The 24,551-nt window shown below is 43.7% G+C and overlaps 1 protein-coding gene and 1 non-coding gene across 26 annotated transcripts in view; one reads left to right on the top strand and one right to left on the bottom strand.

Moving 5' to 3' along the window:
• The window catches only part of LOC6032343 (ryanodine receptor), a 60,306-nt gene that overhangs the window by 23,411 nt on the left and 12,344 nt on the right, over positions 1 to 24,551 (top strand). For 10 of the 25 annotated variants that reach the window (XM_038252383.1, XM_038252391.1, XM_038252387.1 and 7 more), the window contains 14 exons: positions 6,762 to 6,839; positions 13,583 to 13,771; positions 13,834 to 14,033; positions 14,099 to 16,694; positions 16,754 to 16,834; positions 17,726 to 17,825; positions 18,682 to 18,791; positions 18,854 to 18,951; positions 19,017 to 19,241; positions 19,301 to 20,065; positions 20,125 to 20,856; positions 20,918 to 21,055; positions 21,360 to 21,569; positions 21,636 to 24,513. In XM_038252383.1, the coding sequence (XP_038108311.1) occupies positions 6,762 to 6,839; positions 13,583 to 13,771; positions 13,834 to 14,033; positions 14,099 to 16,694; positions 16,754 to 16,834; positions 17,726 to 17,825; positions 18,682 to 18,791; positions 18,854 to 18,951; positions 19,017 to 19,241; positions 19,301 to 20,065; positions 20,125 to 20,856; positions 20,918 to 21,055; positions 21,360 to 21,569; positions 21,636 to 24,513 (8,400 nt within the window). Of the gene's footprint in view, positions 1 to 6,761; positions 6,840 to 13,582; positions 13,772 to 13,833; positions 14,034 to 14,098; positions 16,695 to 16,753; positions 16,835 to 17,122; positions 17,223 to 17,725; positions 17,826 to 18,681; positions 18,792 to 18,853; positions 18,952 to 19,016; positions 19,242 to 19,300; positions 20,066 to 20,124; positions 20,857 to 20,917; positions 21,056 to 21,359; positions 21,570 to 21,635; positions 24,514 to 24,551 lie in introns of all 25 variants that reach the window. The other 15 variants (XM_038252390.1, XM_038252401.1, XM_038252402.1 and 12 more) reach the window with 3 other exon arrangements.
• Trnal-uaa lies at positions 12,035 to 12,118 on the bottom strand. The gene has a single exon. It is a non-coding gene; the product is annotated as a tRNA-Leu (tRNA).

Below are 24,551 nucleotides of genomic sequence, written 5' to 3' on the forward strand. Positions count from 1 at the left end.
ACAATGTGGACACATGAAACGCTCATAAAATTCATTGTCTACATTAGAGTAAGCATTGTTTGTGCGATAAAAAGGATTGAATAAATTTGCATTCTGATTAGGGCAATGTCCTTGTGAAAGCAGCTGATAAAAGTCGATTTAAAATCTAAAATAAAATACATAAATTTGCTAAAATTTATATGGGTAAAAAACACATACAAACTGAGGAATGTGCTTTGTGAAAAAAAATTTGAAGATAATATTTTTACTTCCTGATGTTATTACATTTTATTTAACGCGGGGATAAAAAGTTTTAACAATTATTTTTATTAAGCTTCAAAAGTTCTGGAAAATGTCGACGACTTTAAAAGAAATACAATGGAAGTGAATCAGAGAAACCTTTCTTGAGCAATTCTCTCAGATTTCGGTCATTTGATTTTTTTTTTTTTGTATTTTTTAATCTGTCTGAAACTTTATTGGTGCCTTTGGTATGCCCAAAGAAGCCATTTTGCATCATTAGTTTGTCCATCTAATTTGCCATACAAATTTGGCAACTGTCCATACAAAAATGATGTATGAAATTTCAAAAAATCTGTATCTTCTGAAGAAATTTTTTGATCGATTTGGTATCTTGGGCAAAGTTGTAGCTTTCGGATAAGGACTACACTGAAAAAAATTATACACGGTAAAAAAATGTGGTGGTTTTTAACTTAACTATTTGTCACTAAAACTTGATTTACAAAAAAACACAATTTTTAATATTTTTTTTATTATTTGATATGTTTTTGGGGCCAACTTTTCTGAAATTTCCAGGTTGTGTAAAAAATCTTTGACCGAGTCATGAATTTTTTAATCAATTTTGTTTTTTTTTTCAAAAAATCGAAATATTGGTCTCAAAATTTTTTTAACTTTCTTTTTTGATGTAAAATCAAATTCGCAATCAAAAAGTACATAAGTGAAATTTTGATAAAGTGCACCGGTTTCAAATTAAAGCCAGTTTTAGGTAACTTTTTTGAAAACAGTCGCAATTTTTCATTTTTTCAATTAGTGCACACACACTAAGAAAAAAACGTGTAATTTTCGGTCAAATTAGATGCACATAACTGGAGCATCTAATCAGACCTAAATTTGTGTTAAATAAGACGTAAAATTACACGACCAACAATCTTCCAAGTTCGTGTAAAATTACATTGACATATTGTTTGGTGGAGAATGATTCTAATAGGAATCTTGTTGGATAAAAAGAAACGTTTGTTTATCTGATGTTTATGGTTTTATTGCAACACATTTCAATTCATCACACAATTTCACTCACAGTCACAAATCGTCTTATTTTTCTTCCTCGCATTTTCACTTTATTTTTCTTCCTCGCATTTTCACTGAAATTTCATCTATGGCTTTGTTTCATTACAAACTTTCCGGCATGCCGTTTGGAGTGTGTTGGCCACACAACTGGAGATGTTGCCATGCTTGAAGGAACTTACTTCTTGGGCACTACGGTTTTGGTCCAATCCGGGAAAATCCTCTTCAGTGGACAGAACTGGAACTGGAACATCGCCGATTTTTTCTTTGAGCTCGATGATTTCGGCAACCTGCGACAAACCGCAACGAAACGGAAAACGTCAAAACTATTAGTGATCTATTTGGCCACCTCAATAATGCTTAAACTTACCTTTCTCATTGATTTGAGTGCCGAAAGCAGGTCCAGACCAGTAAAGAAAAAAAATTAAGATAATCTTGACGAAAAACGCTGATGCAACAATATTTTTTGCGGCGTCAAACATGGCGAACGTTTTGACGTTTCGTCACTCAGACAAAAGTGTAACGGCTGAAGCTCGTGAAATTAGGTTTCGTTTGATGTAAAATTACATCAAATTTGATGCTCCAGTTATGTGCATCAAATAAAACGTGAAGTTGGGTTATAAGTAATGTAATTTTTGGTTTCGCATGAAGTTATGGTATTCCAACGAGAATTTCATCAGTTTACGTCAAAATAAACATAATTTTACATCAAATATACGATTACATGTTTTGGTATTAGGTTTAATATACGATCACGTCAAATGTAAAATTCCAAATTTTTTGGTGTGCATGTTTGCCCACTATTGAAAAAAATATTTTTGAAAAGCTGAAAAAATTCTCTATATTTTGCTTTTATGAACTTTGTTGATACGACCCTTAGTTGCTGAGATATTGCCATGCAAAAGTTTAAAAACAGGAAAATTTATGTTTTCTGAGTCTCACAAAAACAACCCACCATTTTCTTACGTCGATATCTCAGCAACTAATGATCCGACTTTCAATGTTAAACTATGCAAATACTACCACTGTGCCTGAAAAAAATGACCACTGTGCCTGAGAATGAATGAAATTTTCCGATTCTTTTCGTAAAAAATATTATCAAAATTTTCAAATCTAGACTAACATTTCAAAATGGTTAAACATTCAATATTACGCCCGTAATTACGGGCGTAATATTGAATGTTTAACCCTTTTGAAATGTTAGTCTTGTTTTTTATTGAAAATATTGTTTTCGAAAAGATCAGAAAATTTCACGAATGTTTCATATTTAAACATTGTAAATCGGACCATTAATTGCTGAGATATCGACTAAAGAAAATGGTGGGATTTTTGCGTGAGACTTAGAAAACATCAATTTTTCTGTTTTTAAACCATTGCTTGGCAATATCTCAGCAACTGAGGGTCGTATCAACAAAGTTCAAAAAAGCAAAGTATAGAGAATTTTCTCAGCTTTTCAAAAATATTTTTTCAAAGGTGGGCAAACATGTGCACTAATAAAATAAAATGACAAACTGCGACTATTTTCAAAAAAGTTACCTAAAAATGGCTTTTACTTGAAAACGGTCAACTTTATCAATATTTCACTGAAGTACTTTTTGATTGCAAATTTGATTTTACATCGCAAAATGAGGTTGATTTTTTTAGAAATAATCAGTATTGATTCAAAAATTCCTAACTCGGTCAAAAAAATTTTGCACAACCTGGAAATTTCAGAAAAGTTGGTTTTTTATGTCCCCCAAAAAATATAAAACAAAATAGTGTTTTTTTGAAAATCAAGTTATAGTGACAAAAAGTTAAATAAAAAATCAAAAAAAAATTACCGTGTATCACTTTTTTTCAGTGTAGTCTTTATCCAAACCAAAACTTTGCCGAAGACACCAAATCGATCAAAAAAATCCTTCAAAAGGTACAGATTTTAAAATTTCCAAATATCAGTTTTTTATGGATAGCAGCCAAATTTGTATGGAAAATTATATGGACAAACTAATGATGCAAAATGGCTTCTTTGGGCATACCGAAGGTATCAAAAAAATTTCAGCCGGATTAAAAAATACAAAAATTAAATTAGCATAGCATAGCATTGGTGTCTACCCGTAGCTGCAACTTCGTTATTGACCAGGACCCCCAAAAATTGCTCCGTGGACCACAGATGAAAAGTAGGAACCAATCATCACCCCTTCGCAATTTTAAAAGATCCCTATCATGCTGATCAATACCGACGCCGGCCACGACCAGTGGTAAGACACGGGGAAGTGGATGGGAATGTTAGTCCGATACTTGAGTGATGGGACCGCCAAATCGACTGCGTCTCCGACAAAGTATCACATGAGTTTTGAGGGGTTAGTAAGATGGGTATGAGGTCAGGATTCATTGTGGTAGGTGATGCGACCATGAGCAATTTGTTTATCGGTTGAAATTTTAAAAATCTTAGGCAGCCGGCTAGGGATTTAAATATAGTATTAATTCGACCGCGATTCTCCAGAAATTCTCCGTCGGCGTGCCTTCCGATCAACGGTGATGTAGGAAGGGCTTCATTCATTAAAATTATTTTATATCATAAGCCTTAAAACATATCCGTCGACGTGCCTTCCGATCCTCGATGATATGGAAAGGACTTAATCCAGCAATACGACTTGCTTGTCTCAAAAAACACAAATCGAATCTTTTCTATCTAAACCTATATAAAGAGAACAAAAATAAAATTCATCGGCCAACGAACGCGCGAACAAAAAATAAATGAAAAAAGAAGAAGAAGAAATCCAATCCAGTGTACACAAATAGCGACACAAAAGAGACGGAAAATAACACAAAAAAAAAACAGGACTGCGCGTCCCACAAGCACCGCACTGCTGATGCCATTGTTTAATTATAATGACCAATCACCCCATGCACTCGAACAGCGACACAAAAGAGACGGAAAATAACACGAAAAAACAGGACTGAGCCTGACACCAAAAGAACAAACTTTTTCTTTGAACAAACTCACCGGGATTCGACAACCAAACGGAAGTTGGAAACTTCCAGATTGAGCCGTTAGGCTCATCAGTGTCATCACCCCAGAACACATATTAGTATGCATTGGAGCCCGACGCCGGGCCCTTCAATGTCATCGAAGCTGGCGTGTGCGACCTAAAAAAAAAATACAAAAATTAAATTAAAAAAAAAACGATTCCGTAGAGAATTGCTCTCTTGCTTTTTTGCGTTCTCTTGAGATTTTTTATTTGCGTTCAAGTTCTCTTTGAAACTTGATCAATAATTTTATGTTTTTTGTTTTATTCTCAACGCACCTATTCAATGAAAAAGCTTCAAAAGTTCCAACATCAGATGGAAAAATTGATATTATTTTTTGCATTTAATAAGCTGCAAACAAGGATTATCGTCAAATTACTCACACTCCATTTTTCGCACCCAATCCCGAGCTAGCCTTCGAGAGTGATAAATCATACCTCGGAAAACCCACAGAAACGTCGAGTAGGATAATCCCACCAAAAATCGATCCTTTCAGACCTTGTAGACGACACGAAAAAAAGAAGAGAACTTTGCTTTTAGAGCACACCCCTGGGAGCAGAAAACCCCACGGTTCGCTGAAGGCACTCTGCCTGCTCTAGCGGACAAAAAAAACAACAAAAAAATCATGGGAAAATTGCACCAAATCCCCCCGTTTTTCCCTCCCCGCGAGAAACTTACAGCATTAACATTCACAGACGATCTCTGCTCGAGTGGCCCCGGGGTTTTGAATACGGTGTGACATGATTTTTTTTCTGGCTTCTGCTCCAACTGCGGCCAATAGTCGCCGATGTGGCGATTTGGGTAAATTTTCTTAACTTTTGCTTATTCAATTCTGATTCGTTTTAAAAAGTTGGTTGAAATTCGTTATAGATTTTTTGTGTTTTTTGAAAAAATAAGGATATTTTGTCGCTCAAAAATTCTGCATTCAAACACAGCCTCACCTGATCTAATCTAGCATAGCATAGCATAGCATTACGGATCTGTACAACGTTGTAGGGAGTGCCACAAAAAAATGAGGTCCTAATATCGTTCAAAAATGTTTGACATCTAAACAACAATACAACTTTTTTTTAATGTAAAAAATCTCCTTACCAGAACACTTCTCAAAGACGGTCCACACCGGTGACACCCTGTAAAAATAATGCAATTTGCTTGTCACTGCTGCATGCTACACTAGCTCGCATCATTTTTCGAGACGGGATGCATCACGACGTGACACGATACGGCGGTGGCTGTCATCTTTTTTTCATACCTCCTCCCTTTGATTTGCAAGCGGTGAATCTATCGAGAGAGAAAAAAAATGTCATGAAATTATCATGCATGATATTGCAAGTTTTTTTTTATATTTTGAAATTTATCAATTTTGATTATTTCTTTTGAAAAATTTTTCTTTAACGCGCCGTTCAACTTGTTACACGAAATTGCACCAAACCCTTCAACCCCAAAGCCAAATCGATTGCTGAAAACACTCACAAAAGAATCCTTCGAAAAAATGAAAAAAAAGAACCGCCGCACCAGAACCTTAAACCCCTGCAAAGAACCCTACTAGCCTTGCAGAAAGGCAAGGAATAAAAAAAAACTTTATCCTGACAGCATGTCGTGCCGTGACAATCTAATCCACCTGCAGCAACTCTCGACGGGACAAGAGATTGATGGCAAAGTGGCTGGTGGCATGCGACAGCCACTTTTGCATGGAACTTTTCATGTTTAAAGATTCGAGTTTTCCACCCTTTTTTTGCATCAGTGAACATAAAACAAAACTTTACACTCAATCCGTTCAATTCAAAGAGTTGTGTGATATCTTGAACCGGTTTTCGAAATGCACGCACGCACGCACACACACACACACGTAAACTGGCGTTTGTAAAAACTAATTTTTCTACACACACAAAATTGAGCTACCAAGAAAACCCTATGTAAGAATCGCGTGAATTCAATGTTGAGCTCTTCTATCTCTCCGCTAGACTTAAGATTTCCGTTGAATGTGCGCAACCTTGAGCTGCCAAAAATAAAATATTTAAGCAAACGACACAATAATATAAAAATAAGTCACACTAGCAACACTGGATGTGCTCCCTCCTTTCCGTACAATATGTATAGAATAGAAAACGCGGAATGCGCGGCGAATGTAAACTACTACTACTACTACTACAAACTCTTACTACCACTAGCACAAATATGCCTGGAATGCCTTTAACTCACAGTTATGCGAATGTCACATTTACCAGACTTGGGATTCACAGTTTAATCCAATTTACACACACAAACACACACCAAAGTAAGAAAATAATTGAACACATTTTCTAACCTGACGCTTTGTAACGTGAGATGATGAGATGAGATGAAGCAAACGTGTGCTAACCGTGCGAACACGCTACACTAAATTTATTAACTATTTATCTTCTTTTTCTTCTTCCCCCTCTTCCTCCGCCATTGTCCGACCCCCGTTGTCCTCCTACCCCAACAACAAGGGCAAGGGAACCGGTTCCGGCCACCGGACGCTGCTGTACGGCAATGCTATCCTGCTGCGTCACAACAACAGTGATATGGTGAGTATGAGCGTGGGAATGATTGTTACATAAATTGTGCGAGTGTAAGGTGGCCATAAAAACACGGCCCTGCAGGACCGTTAATTACGAAGGTCGTTCACGAATCGGTGTCTGGAAAATCCTGGAAAAGTGTGCGCAATAAATCAGCGGGAATGATGGTGTAATTTTCTTCGTAACATGCGGCTTGTGACAGGTTGTATATCATTCAAAACTTTCAGCGGGAAAAGCCTCATGATGACAATTTAAAAAAACAAGTTAGGCCGTTGTAAATATTTTTCAAAGTTTATGCACTCAGAACAAGGGTCGAGGCAATTAAACATCATCTGATGAATAAAGCCCTCAAAATGTCAAAACTTTGCACTGATAAAAAGGTAAATTAACTGTTGATGAAATTATAACATGATTTACGTCTGTTTGGCTGTGTTATAATTTTAAAGTTTATATTTTTTTTGAAAAACTTATACCATGCATTCCCAATTCCAATCATCATTATTTCGTCGCTGTCGTGCTAACTTGTCGTAAGTCGATTTTGGGCCAAATTGAGTTAAGAATTTTGTGCAGCTTTCAATGCCTCACTTTTTGACCTTCATAGATTTTCAAAATTTGATTTCAATCCTGAGATATTCCATAAAAACCGAAAAAACTCCGTGCATTTTTGTCACTCTTCATATGACGTTTCAACCTTATCGTGCTCTGGGACGGGACGGCTGAATAGAGTCTTCTTTTTGAATGTTTACGTTTGTATTTTCTTCTGTTTTTTGCAAGAAAATTCGTGTTCGAATACAAATATCAAGCAATCTGTGATTCAAATAGCTTGACCATTCAAATTTTCTTGATGATGTTTTTCAACTCAGTGCTCAAGCATGCGAATGACTTTTTCTTTGGTTGAAATGTTGTTTAGTTTTTCTCGCAGGTTTCTTTTTTAATTAAAATTTGCGGTTGGACGTGGGTGGAGAATCCTGAGTTTATGTTCCATCGTTTTACGGTGGATCCGTTCATAAGGAGCTGCCGGATACAAATAACTAGAAATGGTTGGCAAATCAAAGATGACTCGAGGTCACGCTCGAGGTAAATGATACGATACGATCACGACGAGTCAAAAAATGTTCACTTCTTCAATTTTTAATGTGTTTTTTTAAATGAAAGATTTTTAATTTTCATTAGGATTTGAAAAATGCAATATGATTCAAATGCGTTTACTTACTTTTTTTTTTTTTTGGGAGGGTGATCCAGCCGCACATCGTTGATGTCGAAACCTCTAAACTGGGCCCTCGTCCTGTCACGTCCGTCAGTAGTTTTGTCGTACATTACAACTAGAATCAGATCTGCCAATGAATTAGTACACTTCGACCAAATAAACAATGACGCTGTATGGATCTGACTCTAGAATAAATGCACAGTTGTGTGTTATCCATCGTCATAATTCCAGTAGATCCTCGATTCGCAACAATGGTCGATACAATCATAATCCGACAACCGTTAGTTCAACAGATCAACGAACTTAGTCCGATATCATTTCACTGTTGATTGATCGAGACTCTACGAAAATTTTGACAAATCATAATGGTTTTTATGCTACTTGAATGAAAATCACCGATTCTGATAGAATTACTAAATTCACTGTTACTAATTTTGTCCCTAAATAACTAAAGGCAAAGTATAACAAGTTGATATTTATAGTAAAAATCCTAAATTCTACAAAAACTAATTTAAAAAACTAAATAAAAAAAATAAAAAAATAAAAAACCCGCATCTTAACCTGACACCCACATTAAGATAGGGAAAAATCACATATGTAGCGGTTCATTGTACAAATGTGATATTTCCACTATCGGAGAACATTCTTGTCTCGATGACAGCTTACCGACCATCGATTAAGCCCTGAGACTGCGCCAAAGTGGGTTCTCGCAGCATGAAGTGGTGTCCATGTGTAAAAATGGAAGCTTCAGCAATATACTGAACACTTCGATTTTAATTCCACATCGAATCAAATCATACTCTTTGGCAAACAAGCATCAAACCTATGACACTCATTATGACAAAGCCCAGGGATTCAAATGCGTTTACTTACTTCAATCTAAAAAAAATCCAAAAAAGCCTGCAAGTCATTAAATGGGAGGGGAAGTTTTTTCTTATCTATAAATCTGCACCTGTCGTTGTCCCGTTACGCACAGAATGTTAATAAATCTTTTAAATCCAGTTCTACGATGTTGTTTCTTCACGCAACATTTTAATTTCACGGGAAACACAGGTTTAATATTGTTCAATCTAGATGAAATTTCTATGTTTCGCGCAAAAAAATAACAATAGTTTTAAATGGGCAAAAGAATAGTCAGTTCATGAAATGTATTGTTTTTCAAAATGAAAATGTTGATAAGTTGACATTCGGTGTACTATAGAAATAAATTCCTTTTAATTGAAAATATTTAGATCAATCTTTTAATGCAATTTACAATTATTTGTGAAATTGATTTAAAATTGTTTAATTTTTTTTCAACTCAAATTACAATACTTCTCATTTTCTCCTTTTAAGAAAGGACTGGTTTAGGTTGACAGAAGCGGCCATGTTGAAAGTGGTTTAGTTTGACAATAGGTTTTTTCCTCTTTGTTTATCCCATCCCAGATCGTGCTATCTTGACACAGCCTCAAAAATCGATGTAGGGGAACAGCATCTAATTCCAGCGTGCCTCTAATGTTAGCAGGTCAAAACTTTGACATTCAATTAATGCTAATTAAAAGCGTTTCAACTGAAATCGAGTGATAAATAGCTCAATAAGAAGTGAGCAAGCAAGTTTCTATCAAAAGTTTTGCAAAATTAGTTGTTTGAATAGTGAAAAACAGCAAATGGGATGGAGTTAGGACCGAGTGCTTAACCTGCCAAACATACGAGAATTTCCCCTAAGTGCGACAATTGGCCAAAGGGATTTCTGGTCAGAACGCGTTTGACACAGGAACGAGCTCGACTACCGTAAACATTTTTAGTTATAACTCGGGACTCTAGCAACCAAATTCAACCAAACTTCAGGACGATGCACAGAATGATCTACCACACAAAACGTGTTTGTTATTGTTTACATCGCGTGCTCTCGTTTTTGTTTAGTCAAAGTCAAACATTGAAACGCGTTTTTCTCGGAACGTCAAAAAGCGACGTAAGACAAGTTAGCATGAGGCGTCGATTATTTTTTCCAAAAACTAGAAGAAATATGTTCATCATTCTTTTAAGTCCCAAATATGTTTTTATTTTGAAATATGTTAGGCTTTCGACGTCTATACACGAAAAAAAAATCAATTCTCGAAATCGTGAACTAAATTGTGAACTAAACTCACGAATGCGAGAACCACCAAGGAATATATTCACGTTTATAGTGCAAATGCACCATACTCATGAATAAATAACTTCGTAGTTCTCACATTCGTGAACTAAATTCACGATTACGAGAATTGATTTTTTTTCTGTGTACTGCAATTCTACGTATAACCACAGACAAACAGACATAAATCTTTCCAGAATTCATCAATCAGCATATAAACGGCCATGTTGAATTCATCATACACGGAAAAAAATCAATTCTCAAAATGGTGAATTAAATTCACGAATGCGAGAACCACGAAAGAATATTTTCACGTTTATAGTGCAAATGCACCATACTCATGAATAAATTCTTAATTCACGATTACAAGAATTGATTTTTTTTTCTGTGTTAGCTCAGTTAAATACGTCTGACAGGTGTTTGAAACTGTATGCACTCCAGAGTAGAGTACTCAAAAAATGAAACCTTTGTTCGAAATTTCGCTCTGCAAGCTGGTTAAAGTTCCTATTTAAGGAAAAAAAATATTTATAAGATTTATATTTTTTCAAAAAATATAACACTGCGGCAAAATTTTTTTTCGTTTTTCTCTATGCCTCAAAAGTTGCGGGTACTTTTCCCCTAAAACATACAGACAATTTCAAAATTTAAACATAATTTTGTATTTTTTTTAGGCTTATTAAAAAAATATTTTTTGCCGAGGTCGCAGAACTCAAATTTGATGTTAAAAGTAAGAAAATAAAAAAATACGATTTTTTTTATGTTCGTGATTCGATTATTTGAAGTCTTGTACAAACCTTCGGATAATCGAACTTCGGATATTCGAAACTTCGGATTATCGAGTCTGGACTGTAGTAAGATCGAGCCTAAATCGACTCCAGGCCCGACCCAAAATACTCTCTGAGCAAAAACTTTTTTTTAGATGGCAAAACAAAAAACTTGAAAAAGCATCTTGCCCTTTTTACTAATTGGACACTAGTAGTAGGCTACTCTTTCGAAATCATGACGTATTCTTCGATATTTGGCCGTAGAACACACTTCAAGGTTTTTTTTTTATTTTCCCGTTTTATAATAAGTTCCAAACAAGTTTTTTTAGCATTTTTGTTTGCATTTAGGGGCCACCCATAAACTACGTGGTCACATTTTTGGAATTTAAGACTCTTCCCTTTCCTCACAAGTTGGACGATACAAAAAAAATCTATTGGTATGGAGCGTAGACATCCAGGACTATTCTTCAATCTCCAATCACTCCACAAAGTGTGTCACCATAATCCATAAACCATAATCTGGGATAAAACATAATGATTGCATACTAGGGTGACAATAAAAAAAAACAACATCAAGGATACCCTCTGATTCGATTCATTAGGCAAAAATAACCTACCTGTGAAAATTTTGAGCCAAATCGGTTATGTTGATTTTTATCATTATATGGAGAAAATCGCAAAAATGTATGCAGAAAAACATCGTTTCAGTATTTTTCTGCCAGGTGGCGCGGGTCTCGCCCAAAATTGACCAAGTGTGAAATTCTTCTAGGAAATTTAATTTCCTGCAACTTTGTCGAAGGGTGCAAAACGATCCGAGTTGATCCAGATTTTTAAGTATTTTTTTTAGTAAAAAGTATTTTCTTATATATTGTAAATTTTTCATGTCACCCTACTGCATAATTATTTTCTAATATAATCTAATCTAATCTAAATGACTAAAATGACTGCATACTTATTTCGAAAAATATTAATTTGAAACACGGCCAAATTTAGTCTTAAAAACTAGTAAAAGAATGTTTACCAATATCTAGCAACATATGGTGAAGTTTAATGAAACCTACCATTAAAAACAATCAAACACCAGAAAAATCGCCAGCAAAAAAAATGCCAAAAAAAACACTGTCAGAAGTGGGGTTCGAACCCACGCTCCCCTTCGGGAACCAGAGCTTAAATCTGGCGCCTTAGACCGCTCGGCCATTCTGACTTGTGAATGTGAACTCACCAGCGACGAGCACATTCATAGCTTCCAAAAGGAAAAGAAGGCAATCAAAGAGCAACTAATGATAGTTGCATTATTCATGGTCTCTCCCCACGTTGCACGTGTGTTATTTGGGGAGAAGTTCGCGCAAAGAGAGCAATTAGACGGGGTCTCTGGAGGGGCCAGTTAATCAACGACGCGGAGGGCGGTTTTATCGCCCGCTGACAGTCAATCAAACAAGTAGCCCCGAAGATGGCAGATAGCAGTATCCTTTCGGGTTGCATGCAATCGTTGGACCAGGACCACGTGGACACGGAGTACACACCTTCGTGTTAAGCACCGCAAGTCACGCAATCCGAGGGCCACTGTTTAGTTTATGTAATAACGATATGTAACTATCATGCGAAGATACACACAACATCAGAAACAAGTAGCGTCACTGTAGCGTGGCCGGTAGCTGCTGGCAAGTGGCCAACGGAGAACAGCTTGAAATCCGTTTGGACGGTGATTCAACGAGATATTCTACTTTGCGGTGGTGGTGCATTTACGCACGCTCGTCCATAAATAAGCATTTTTCCCGCGATGGGCGTCCACCGCCCACGTCCGGGAAATATTTTTCAACCGTTTTTCCGCTTGTTTGCTTTAGTCTCATATTTTTTTTTATTTCTTCTTCATAGACTGTGCACGTGCCAGGTTGGCTGAAAGTGGAAAGTTATGGAAGAACGTGCGGTTGGGTTTTCGCTTTCGTTGGCCGCCGGAGGGAAATGAAGTTGGAAGGAAATCAGATTATCGCACAAAACACTTTGGACCGGTTGATTGTTTGCTTGTGGGAGGGTGCCCTCTGGTCGTTTGATCTTAGGCATAAAAGAAAACAAGCGGACGTGCTGGTTCTTGTAGGAGGTCGATTGAATATTGATTCGGGAGCTTTGATTTGCGGTTGCTTGAAATTTCCGGTAGATTTGTAACCAGATTTCTCATTTACAAACTTCAATAAAATTATCATTTTTGATTTGATTTCTAGTCTCAAATGTTATCGAATCAAAGAAAAAGAACCGCAACAAAAAATGTCCTTGTCCTTGTGTAACCTTAACCGCAGTATTTTTGTCCCAAAACCCAACCACCGTCATCCCTGGGAGCCCGACCTTTTCTGGGTCAATTATTGAGCGGTGGCGCGAATCTACTGTCCTTCAAGAGCTGTTTCGTTCTTTGCCTCTTCTACCTCACACTATATGTAGTTATCGCACGAAAGCAAAGGATGAAGGACCCTTTTAATGAGATATCCTGAATTGCTGATGCAATTGTTTCGTGGATGGAAGGGGTACTCGTGCTGAATTAAAAGAATGCAACACTTTTTAATTGGTTTTCCACAGTCCGCTTCGACCGAGTCCCAGCAATGTAGGGAAGGTGTTGAATGACTTTCGAACTTTGCCGTTCAATCGAACTAAACCCCGGACTCATTTCTTCCCACAGTACCTAGCGTGCCTTTCCACCTCGTCCTCCAACGACAAGCTGTCGTTCGACGTAGGTCTGCAGGAGCACAGCCAGGGTGAGGCGTGCTGGTGGACGGTCCATCCGGCGAGCAAGCAGCGTTCCGAGGGTGAGAAGGTTCGCGTCGGTGACGACCTGATCCTGGTCTCGGTCGCGACCGAGCGTTATCTGGTGAGTTGGGAAATGGATGTGGGAAAAGGCAAGATCTAACTAGACTTTTATGCAACCCGCAGCATACCACCAAGGAGAACGACCTGTCCGTGGTCAACGCGAGCTTCCACGTCACCCACTGGAGCGTGCAGCCGTACGGAACCGGCATCTCGCGCATGAAGTACGTCGGTTACGTGTTTGGCGGCGACGTGCTGCGGTTCTTCCACGGCGGTGACGAATGTCTAACGATACCGAGTACATGGGGCGAAGAGCCCGGGCAGAAGTGAGTAGTCCTGGGTATTGTGATGGGAACGACGTCTAACCTGATATTACCTACTTTTCTCCCAGCATTGTGGTATACGAGGGTGGTTCGGTGATGTCGCAGGCTCGATCGCTGTGGCGACTGGAGCTGGCCCGTACCAAGTGGGCCGGTGGCTTCATCAACTGGTCCCACCCGATGAGGATCCGACATCTGACCACGGGTCGCTACCTGGGCGTCAACGAGAACAACGAGCTGATCCTGATGACCCGGGATCAGGCCACCACGACGCAGACCGCGTTCGTGCTGCGTTCGGAGAAGGACGACCAGAAGGTGATCCTCGAGGATAAGGATCTGGAGATTATCGGTGCTCCGATCATCAAGTATGGTGACTCGACCGTCATCATGCAGCACTACGAAACCGCACTGTGGGTCAGCTACAAGAGCTACGAAACCAAGAAGAAGGGCGTCGGCAAGGTCGAGGAGAAACAGGCCATGCTGCACGAGGAGGGTAAGATGGACGACGGGTTGGACTTTTCCCGCTCGCAGGAGGAAGAATCCCGTACGGCGCGGGTCATCCGCAAGTGTAGCCATCTGTTCACCAAGTTCATCGGGGGTCTCGAAACGCTCCAGGAGAACCGTCGCCACTCGATCTTCCTGCAGACGGTCAATCTGGGCGAGATGGTGATGTGCTTGGAGGATCTGATCAACTACTTTGCCCAGCCGGAAGACGACATGGAACACGAGGAGCGACAGAACCGACTGCGTGCCCTGCGTAACCGTCAGGATCTGTTCCAGGAGGAAGGCGTGCTGAACCTGATCCTGGAGGCCATCGACAAGATCAACGTCATTTCGTCCCAGGGCTTCCTGGCGTCGTTCTTGGCGAGTGACGAGTCCGGCCAGAGCTGGGAAATGATCTCCGGCTATCTGTACCAGCTGCTCGCCGCCATCATCAAGGGCAATCACACCAATTGTGCCCAGTTTGCCAACTCGAACCGGCTGAACTGGCTGTTTTCCCGTCTGGGATCGCAGGCTTCCAGCGAGGGTTCCGGCATGTTGGATGTACTCCACTGCGTGCTGATCGATTCTCCGGAAGCGCTGAACATGATGCGAGACGAACACATCAAGGTCATCATCTCGCTGCTCGAGAAGCATGGCCGTGACCCGAAGGTTCTGGACGTCCTTTGCTCGCTGTGCGTCGGTAACGGAGTCGCGGTGCGATCTTCGCAGAACAACATTTGTGACTTTTTGCTACCGGGTAAGAACCTGCTGCTGCAGACGAGCTTGGTGGATCACGTTGCCAGCATCCGGCCGAACATTTTTGTTGGACGCGTCGAGGGATCGGCAGTGTATCAGAAGTGGTACTTTGAAGTCACCATGGATCATATCGAGCAGACTACGCACATGATGCCACATCTAAGAATTGGTTGGGCCAACAATACCGGCTACGTTCCGTACCCCGGAGGTGGCGAACGGTGGGGTGGAAACGGTGTTGGTGACGATCTGTACTCGTACGGTTTTGATGGTGTTCACTTTTGGTCTGCCGGCAAGAAGACTCGCGTGGTCAATGCCGACATTACAGAACCGTACATCAAAAAGGGCGACGTCATCGGTTGTACACTGGATTTGAGCGTTCCGGTGATCCGGTTCACGTTCAACGGTGAACCCGTGCACGGATGCTTTACCGATTTCAACCTGTACGGCATGTTCTTCCCAGTGATGAGCTGCTCGTCCAAGCTGAGTTGTCGGTTCCTGTTTGGAGGCGATCACGGTCGTCTCAAGTTCAACCCACCACCAGGATTCTCTCCATTGGTGCAGTGCCTTATGCCCCACCAAAACCTTAGCCTGGACCCGTGCTTCTACTTTGGAAATTTGAACAAGAACGTCCTCGCCGGACCGTGGATGGTGGAGGATGACTCCGCGTTCGTTCCAAAACCAACCGACACTTCCACCGTAACACTACCAGCTTCCGTAGAAACGATCAAGGATAAGCTAGCGGAGAACATCCACGAGATGTGGGCTTTGAACAAAATCGAAGCCGGTTGGACCTGGGGAGAACGTCGTGACGACATGTACAGAGTCCATCCGTGCTTGACGTCCTTCGAGAAGCTGCCAGCTGCTGAAAAGCGATACGATTGCCAACTGGCTGTCCAAACGCTCAAAACGATCCTCGCTTTGGGATACTACATCTCGGTCGACAAACCACCGGCAAGAATTCGTCCCATCCGCTTGCCCAACGATCCGTACATGCAAGGCAACGGATACAAGCCTGCTCCGCTCGATCTGAGCGCTGCTGTGCTGAACCCCAAGATGGAGGAGCTGATCGACCAGCTCGCGGAAAACACGCACAACCTGTGGGCCAAGGAGCGCATCCAACAGGGCTGGACCTACGGTCTGAACGAAGACGGCGAGAACCGTCGCAGCCCCCATCTGGTCCCGTACGGCAAGGTCGACGAAGCGATCAAGAAGGCTAACCGGGACACCGCCTCGGAGACGGTCCGCACGCTGCTGATCTACGGTTACAACCTGGACCCACCGACCGGCGAGGCCAACGAAGCTCTGGCTGCCGAAGCGTTCCGCATGAAGTTTGCCGCGTTCCGGACGTACCGTGCGGAGAAGAACTACGCCGTCACCTCCGGCAAGTGGTACTTTGAGTTTGAAGTGCTGACCGCCGGACCGATGAGGGTTTGTTGGAGTGAGGTTACGTTAGGGTTCGCAAATGTAAACAATCTGTTGTATTGCAGGTCGGTTGGGCCCGCGCGGACTGCAACCCGGGCACCATGCTTGGCAGTGACGATTCTTCGTGGGCTTTCGACGGCTACAATGTAAGTATGAGCGTTGGGGACCATCCCCTGCGCAATCATCCCAGACAACTCTTCCCATTACTCTTCTGTCGTGCACACCACCACCAACTTCCACAATATCAGTTCGGTCCCCAGAGTACAAAAATCCATTCTCACGACACGAGTAGAACCCAAACCTCCACGCAATGAACTAGATTAAATCTCAAATGTAAGTTTGTACATCCCGGATGGTACGACGCCCTCCAACCACCCCCCTTGAACTCACACAACTGACGCGCGCTCGTACGCTCTGTGCCCTTCCCCGAGTAGTCACGTAAGCTGCACCTGCACACGGTCGAAGATTTCGGTAAGCGCTACCAGGTCGGAGACATCATCGGTTGCTTCATAAACGTCCACGAGAAGAGCATGAGTAAGCACAACCACCTCAGATTCCCAAACTTTCAGCCCTAGTACTACCTATTTGTTGACCTTGTTGCTCGTTCATTCTCGTAAGCGTTCATATCCGATCTGTATTGCCTTTCGTAGTCATTGCTCAAGTCGTAACTCTGGTTCTCATCCCCATCCGGTGCCTGTTGTCGACTTAACGGAGTAGGCTTACGGACGTGTCCCTTCAGCGATGGGTGGGGTCAAAGATTCGTCGTGGTCATCTTCTTACTCGTTATTTGTTGTATTTCGGAACCCATCATACTCTATGCGTCTCGTACAACTTAACACTGTTCTCTTTTCTTTTCTTCTCTCTCTCTCTTTCTCTCTCATTCTGTACACCAATACATACCTACTACTACACACACACACACGTACAACCCACTGCACGTACATACTTATTCACACACACACATCCACTTTACTACGATTGGCTAATCCGTGTTTCAAAATCCTCTGAACTAAAAAAAAATCCTCAAAAATTTATAGGAAGAAAAAGTGTCTGGAGGTGCAACGGAATCATTCGGCAAACAGTGGGTACCTGGCGATATCGTTGGTGTATTTCTTGACTTAGTGGATCATACGATCAGTAAGAGCTCTCTTCAAATCTTAGAACAACCAAAATCTAGCAAACGATACTTTTGTGAACAACCGCAGCAACCGCAACCGCCTAAACTATGCATTTTTCCTTTAAATACTACAACTTCAACTACTAGCAATAAGACGCGCTTTTGAAACATATTTACAGTTTTTCTTCAGCAAAATTTAACATACTCCCAGTAACAGACTTAGTACAGTACAAACCAACAGACAGAACAGAGTAGTGCCGATTGTTCTTACAAAATCGTACTGATTGGCCAGCGCTTTTTCTTGATACCGAAGACTAGTTTCGTTTGGGCTTTCCTTTTTTTTATTTGATATTTGCGATTGGTTTTTGACTAGAAACTCAGCCTGCACTATATCTTTATATATAAATACTTCCAGCAGTCCAGCAAATATAGCATCCCACAGAATATTCTAACCAAAAATAACGAGAAAAGTAGAAGAGAATGTTTTGAAAGAGTAAACCGATTGATTTGCATGTCTTGCGTTGATAGAAATTTGCCCACATCACCATCCCATTCGAAATCGAAAACGATCGCCAACAATCGCATCATTCGCACTTGTAGTTGATCAGCATTCTAACCTAAAAAGTATGATTAATCCAAAGTGTAAATACATAACACTGAGTAGCACTTTTCGCAAACAACTAACATTGCTTTTGTCGCTTAACTTGGCATGAAAGAGGCCGCTTCAACGCCGTGCCGAAGCGAAGCCCCCTTCAGCCGAAAAGTTACTAAATATTTTCGCCAGAAATAGATCGCTTTGTGTTCAATCTCTTGTTTGCCCTTTTCCCTCGAAAACCTACCGAGATATTACAAGATTGTCACTCTCCTTCCAACTAGGTTTTTCACTCAACGGTGAACTGCTGATGGACGCCCTCGGTGGTGAAACCACCTTTGCCGATGTGACCGCACCGGAAGGCGTCGGTTTCGTGCCGGCCTGCACTATCGGAGTACGTTTTGGAGAGGTTCTTGAAACATCTTGACGGATTTTCAACGGTTGTTTTTTTTATAGATTGGCCAGAAAGCTCGCGTCGTGTACGGCCAGGACGTTGACTCGCTCAAGTGGTTCACCACTTGCGGTTTGCAAGAGGGTTACGAACCGTTCTGCGTGTAAGTCACTCGAAGGTCAGAAGTTCCTAGTAGAGTGCCTACATTTGCCTTTTTGCATCTTGCAGAAACATGAAGCGTGCCGTCACGCACTGGTACACCAAGGACCAGCCCATCTTCGAGAACACCGAGGACATCCCGGACTGCAAGATCGATGTGAACCGCATTCCGGGTGGTGCCGATACGCCGCCGTGTCTGAAGATCTCGCACAACACCTTCGAAACGATGGAGAAGGCCAACTGGGAGTTTCTGCGACTGTCGCTTCCGGTTACCTGCGCCGCGACGTTTATCGAGTAAGACTTTGAGAGGTGATGTTTTTTCCGGTAGTTCAAGCTAATCAATCTTCTTGCAGTGAACACGAAAAGATGCGCCGCTGGGAGGAGATCCGTATCCGGCAGCACCGGTTGATGGCCGAAGCCGCCGAGCACCAGACGTCGGCCCACTTTGACCACATCATGAAGAGTGGCTTCACGATGAACGATCTGAAGGGACTGCAGCGTAACTACTCGGACGATGCTGCCGAAGCGGACGAGGGAATGCGCAACGGACCGCAGCGTCCGTCGCGGGTGACCCGCCGTGGAGAAGGACTCAGCCCACCGGGAATCGAAATCAACGGCGAGCACATGTCGGACGGCGAGAACGCATACTCCGACAACGAGCTGGAGGGAGACGACCGTAAGAAGCGAGGCCGCAGTCCGTTCCGGCTGTTTGGCAAGAAGCGCGATCAGAGCAAGGACAAGATCAAGGAACGGCGTACGCCGGAACCGGAACCCCGCAAGGGAGCCGTGCAGCAGCGGGCCGTTGCTCGTAACGCTACGATGCGTACCTCTACGGCCGATCTGCGCGGTCAGCAACCGATGTCTCCGGAGCGTAAGGGTACCATGGGAGCAGGTTCACCGGTGGAATCGTTCGGAAACGAAGTGTACGATGCCGAGTGTCTTAAGCTGATTAACGAGTACTTCTACGGAGTGCGAATCTTCCCCGGTCAGGATCCGACCCACGTGTTCGTCGGTTGGGTGACGACGCAGTACCACGTGCACAGCACGAACTTTAACCAGGACAAGGTGCGACATGCGTCTATCTTCGTCGAGGACGAAAACGACAGGACCGTGGAAGTGTAAGTATTACTCATCACGTTGATTGAAGCTGGATATACTACAGCATCCATTTTCGCAGTATCAACCGCCAGTCGTGCTACATGGTCCGTGCCGACGAGCTGTTCAACGAAGTTTCCCAGGACGCTTCCGGCAAGGGAGCTTCCCAGGGAATGTTCATTGGATGCTTCGTCGATACCGCCACCGGCACGATTCGCTTTACCTGTGAGGGTAAGGAAACTTCGCACGTGTTCCTGATGGAATCCGAGACCAAGCTGTTCCCGGCCATCTTCGTCGAGGCCACTAGCAAGGAAATCCTACAGATCGAACTTGGCCGCACGCCAACGACTCTGCCCTTGTCGGCGGCGGTCCTCCCGACCGGTGACAAACATATCAATCCCCAGTTCCCACCGAGGTTGAAGATCCAGTGCTTGAAACCGCACCAGTGGGCTCGTGTACCGAACACCGCCCTGCAAGTGCACGCCCTCAAGCTGTCCGACATACGCGGTTGGTCAATGCTTTGCGAGGATCCAGTCTCGATGCTTGCGCTGCACATCCCTGAAGAGGATCGCTGCATCGACATCCTGGAACTCATCGAAATGGATCGACTGTTATCGTTCCATGCGCACACATTGACGCTGTACTCGGCACTGTGCTACCAGTCCAACTACCGTGCAGCTCACGCTTTGTGTGCCCATGTCGATCAGAAGCAGCTGCTTTACGCTATCCAATCCGAATACATGAGCGGACCGCTGCGTCTAGGCTTCTACGATCTGCTGATTGCCCTCCATCTGGAATCTCACGCTACTACAATGTAAGTTCGCGCTCCAACAATCCTGCAGGTCCACATACTAATGGCATTTCCCCTTACTCAGGGAGGTCTGCAAGAACGAGTTCATTATCCCACTGGGACCGGAACTAAAAGAGCTGTACACTGATCCGGAAATGTGTCACTCGCTCCGCTCACTGCAAACCCTTTCCGTAAAACCCCAAATGAACATGACCGAGATCGCGTAAGTATTTCCCGACCCTGTCACGAGTAAAATGTGATCAATCCTAACCCAATCGATACTAACCCTCGAGTGAAGTGTGTGGATAGTTGTACCCTACTGGCACAGCTATTCATCGTAGCGCGCACACGCAATTCCTAACCCGTAGTACTTACTAACTCCCGTATCACTGTAGTTGCACACTTGAGCTTCCATAGACGCTCCTGGTCCCTACGGTGGAATCACTTTGTTTATTGTTTATTTTCTCTTAAGTTTACCCCAGCCCCCCTTCTCTCTACATTGTTGCATGCCATTCTCTCCTCTCCAGATCACCCAATCCCCCACAATCGAATATGCCAGCCTTAGTAGCACCAGATTCTTCCAGTGAACCGATACCGGCAATTGATTCGCTTTATTCGCCAAGATTCCCTCTCGAAGTGGTGAGAGAGTTTGTGATGACCGCCTTGAAAGAGGCCGTCGAGATTAACCAAGTTCACAATCGCGATCCGATTGGTGGATCCAACGAAAACATGTTCCTGTGAGTACCACACGGACTCAACGCCAACTCAATCTAAAAACTAACACGATCTTGCCGTAATTCTAGCCCGCTGATCAAGCTGACCGACAGACTGCTGCTGGTCGGTGTGATCACCAACGAGGACGTGGAGAAGATTCTGATTTTGATCGATCCAGAAACGTGGGATCCGGCGTTCGAGAAGGAAGGTAAGGATGAGCATCGCAAGGGTTTGCTTACCATGAAGATGGCCGAGGGTGCCAAACTGCAGATGTGCTACCTGCTGCACCATCTGTACGACGTCCAGCTGAGACACAGAACCGAGAGTATCATCGCGTTTTCCTACGACTACGTTTGCGATCTGCAGTCGGATCAGTTGCGCAGATACATCGAGATCAAGATGTCGGATCTGCCGAGTGCCGTCGCGGCCAAGAAGACCCGTGAGTTCCGCTGTCCACCGCGCGAGCAAATGAACGCAATTCTGTGCTTCAAGAACCTGGAAGGTGAAGACTTGGAAAACTGCTCCTGTGGCCTTGATCTGCGCGACCGTTTGATCGAGTTCCACGATAAGCTTATGGGTAAGGTATCGCTGAATGCGCTGCAGGAACCAGAGGAAGAATCCACCGATGCTGCCGAAGACACCAGACCGGGTGCGCTGAAGAAGCTGTACAACTTTATCAACACCGTAAAGGAGCTGGAAGAAGATCCCAAAGAACCAGAAGAGGTCGAGAAGAAGACCCCAGAGGAAGTGTTCCGCAAAGTGCTGATCAAGCAGCTGGTCCAGTGGGCTGAAGAGTCCCAGATCGAAAATCCCAAGCTGGTTCGAGAGATGTTCAGCTTGCTGGTGCGCCAGTATGACACAATCGGCGAGTTGATCAACGCTTTGAGCAAGACCTACGTTATCAACTCCAAGACAACGGCGGATGTGGCCAACATGTGGGTTGGTTTAAGTCAAATCCGTGCCCTGCTGCCGGTACAGATGAGCCAAGAGGAGGAGGAGTTGATGCGCAAGCGGCTGTGGAAGCTCGTAAACAACGCAACCTTCTTCCAGCATCCGGATTTGATCCGTATTCTGCGTGTGCACGAGAACGTTATGGCCGTCATGATGAACACCCTGGGCCGTCGTGCTCAAGCACAAAGCGACGCTCCGGTGCAGTCCACCGAAGGAGAAGAGGCTGCACCGAAAGAAAAAGACACCTCCCATCAGATGGTGGTGGCTTGCTGTCGTTTCCTGTGTTATTTCTGTAGAACTGGTCGTCAGAACCAGCGTGCCATGTTTGATCACTTTGACTTCCTGCTGGAAAACTCCAACATTTTGCTGTCCCGTCCAAGTCTGCGAGGGTCGACCCCGCTGGACGTGGCCTATTCCAGTTTGATGGAGAACACGGAACTGGCGTTGGCACTGCGTGAGCACTACCTGGAGAAGATTGCCATCTATCTGTCTCGTTGTGGTCTCCAGAGCAACTCTGAGCTCATCGAGCGCGGCTATCCCGATCTGGGATGGGATCCGGTGGAAGGTGAGCGCTATCTTGATTTCTTACGCTTCTGCGTGTGGGTTAATGGCGAGAGCGTCGAGGAGAACGCCAACTTGGTCATCCGTCTGTTGATCCGTCGTCCAGAGTGTCTGGGTCCCGCTCTACGCGGCGAGGGTGAAGGTCTGTTGAAGGCCATAATCGATGCCAACAAGATGTCCGAGAAGATTTCCGAGCGTAGAAAGATGCAGGATGAGGCAGAAGGAACGATGATTGCTGGGCTGAACTTCACACATCCGCTTCCGGAAGGGGACGATGACGAGGACTACATTGACACCGGAGCTGCCATCCTCAGCTTCTACTGTACGCTGGTGGACCTGTTGGGTCGTTGCGCACCGGATGCTGCCGTCATTGAACTGGGCAAGAACGAATCGCTGCGAGCTCGCGCCATTCTGCGCTCGTTGGTGCCGCTGGAAGATCTGCAGGGTGTGCTTAGTTTGAAGTTTACCCTAACCAATCCGGCCGCTGGAGAAGAACGTCCCAAGTCGGACATGCCGTCTGGTTTAGTTCCCGGACACAAACAGAGCGTGGTGCTGTTCCTAGAACGCGTGTACGGAATTGAGGTACAGGAGTTGTTCTTCCGTCTGCTGGAAGATTCATTCCTGCCTGATCTGCGTGCTGCCACCATGTTGGACCGTAGCGATGGTTCAGAGAGTGACATGGCCTTGTCCATGAACCGCTACATCGGCAACTCGATCTTGCCACTACTCATCAAGCATAGCAAGTTCTACAACGAAGCTGAAAACTACGCCAGCTTGCTGGACGCAACGCTGCACACGGTCTACCGTATGTCAAAGAACCGTATGCTAACCAAGGGTCAACGTGAAGCTGTGTCCGACTTCCTGGTTGCGCTGACCTCTGCCATGCATCCAGCTATGTTGCTAAAACTGCTGCGTAAGCTGACCGTCGACGTTTCCAAGCTGTCCGAGTACACTACGGTGGCTCTGAGACTGCTGACGCTGCACTACGACCGCTGTGCCAAATACTACGGAACGACTGGCAGTGGCCAGGCTTCCCAGTTCGGAGCATCCTCCGACGAGGAGAAGCGTCTCACGATGTTGCTGTTTTCGAACATCTTCGACTCTCTGAGCAACATGGATTATGATCCGGAGCTGTTTGGCAAAGCTTTGCCTTGCCTGATTGCTATCGGTTGCGCTCTGCCGCCGGACTACAGCTTGTCCAAGAACTCCGACGACGATCTGTACGGTAAGTGTACGAGCAGCCCGGACCAGCCGCACTACAATCCACAGCCGATCGACACCAACATGGTGCAGCTGACCAACGATCTGAACCAGATCGTTCAAAAGTTCAGCGAACACTACCACGACGCTTGGGCAAGCAAGAAATTGGAGAACGGTTGGAGCTACGGAGAGTCGTGGTCCGATGCCAACAAGACCCATCCCCGGCTCAAGCCGTACAACACGCTGAGTGATTATGTAAGGGTTGACGAATCAAGTTAGGTTGAACTGTCGTA

This window comes from Culex quinquefasciatus, chromosome 2, assembly GCF_015732765.1.
Source record: "Culex quinquefasciatus strain JHB chromosome 2, VPISU_Cqui_1.0_pri_paternal, whole genome shotgun sequence".
Lineage (NCBI taxonomy): Eukaryota > Metazoa > Arthropoda > Insecta > Diptera > Culicidae > Culex > Culex quinquefasciatus.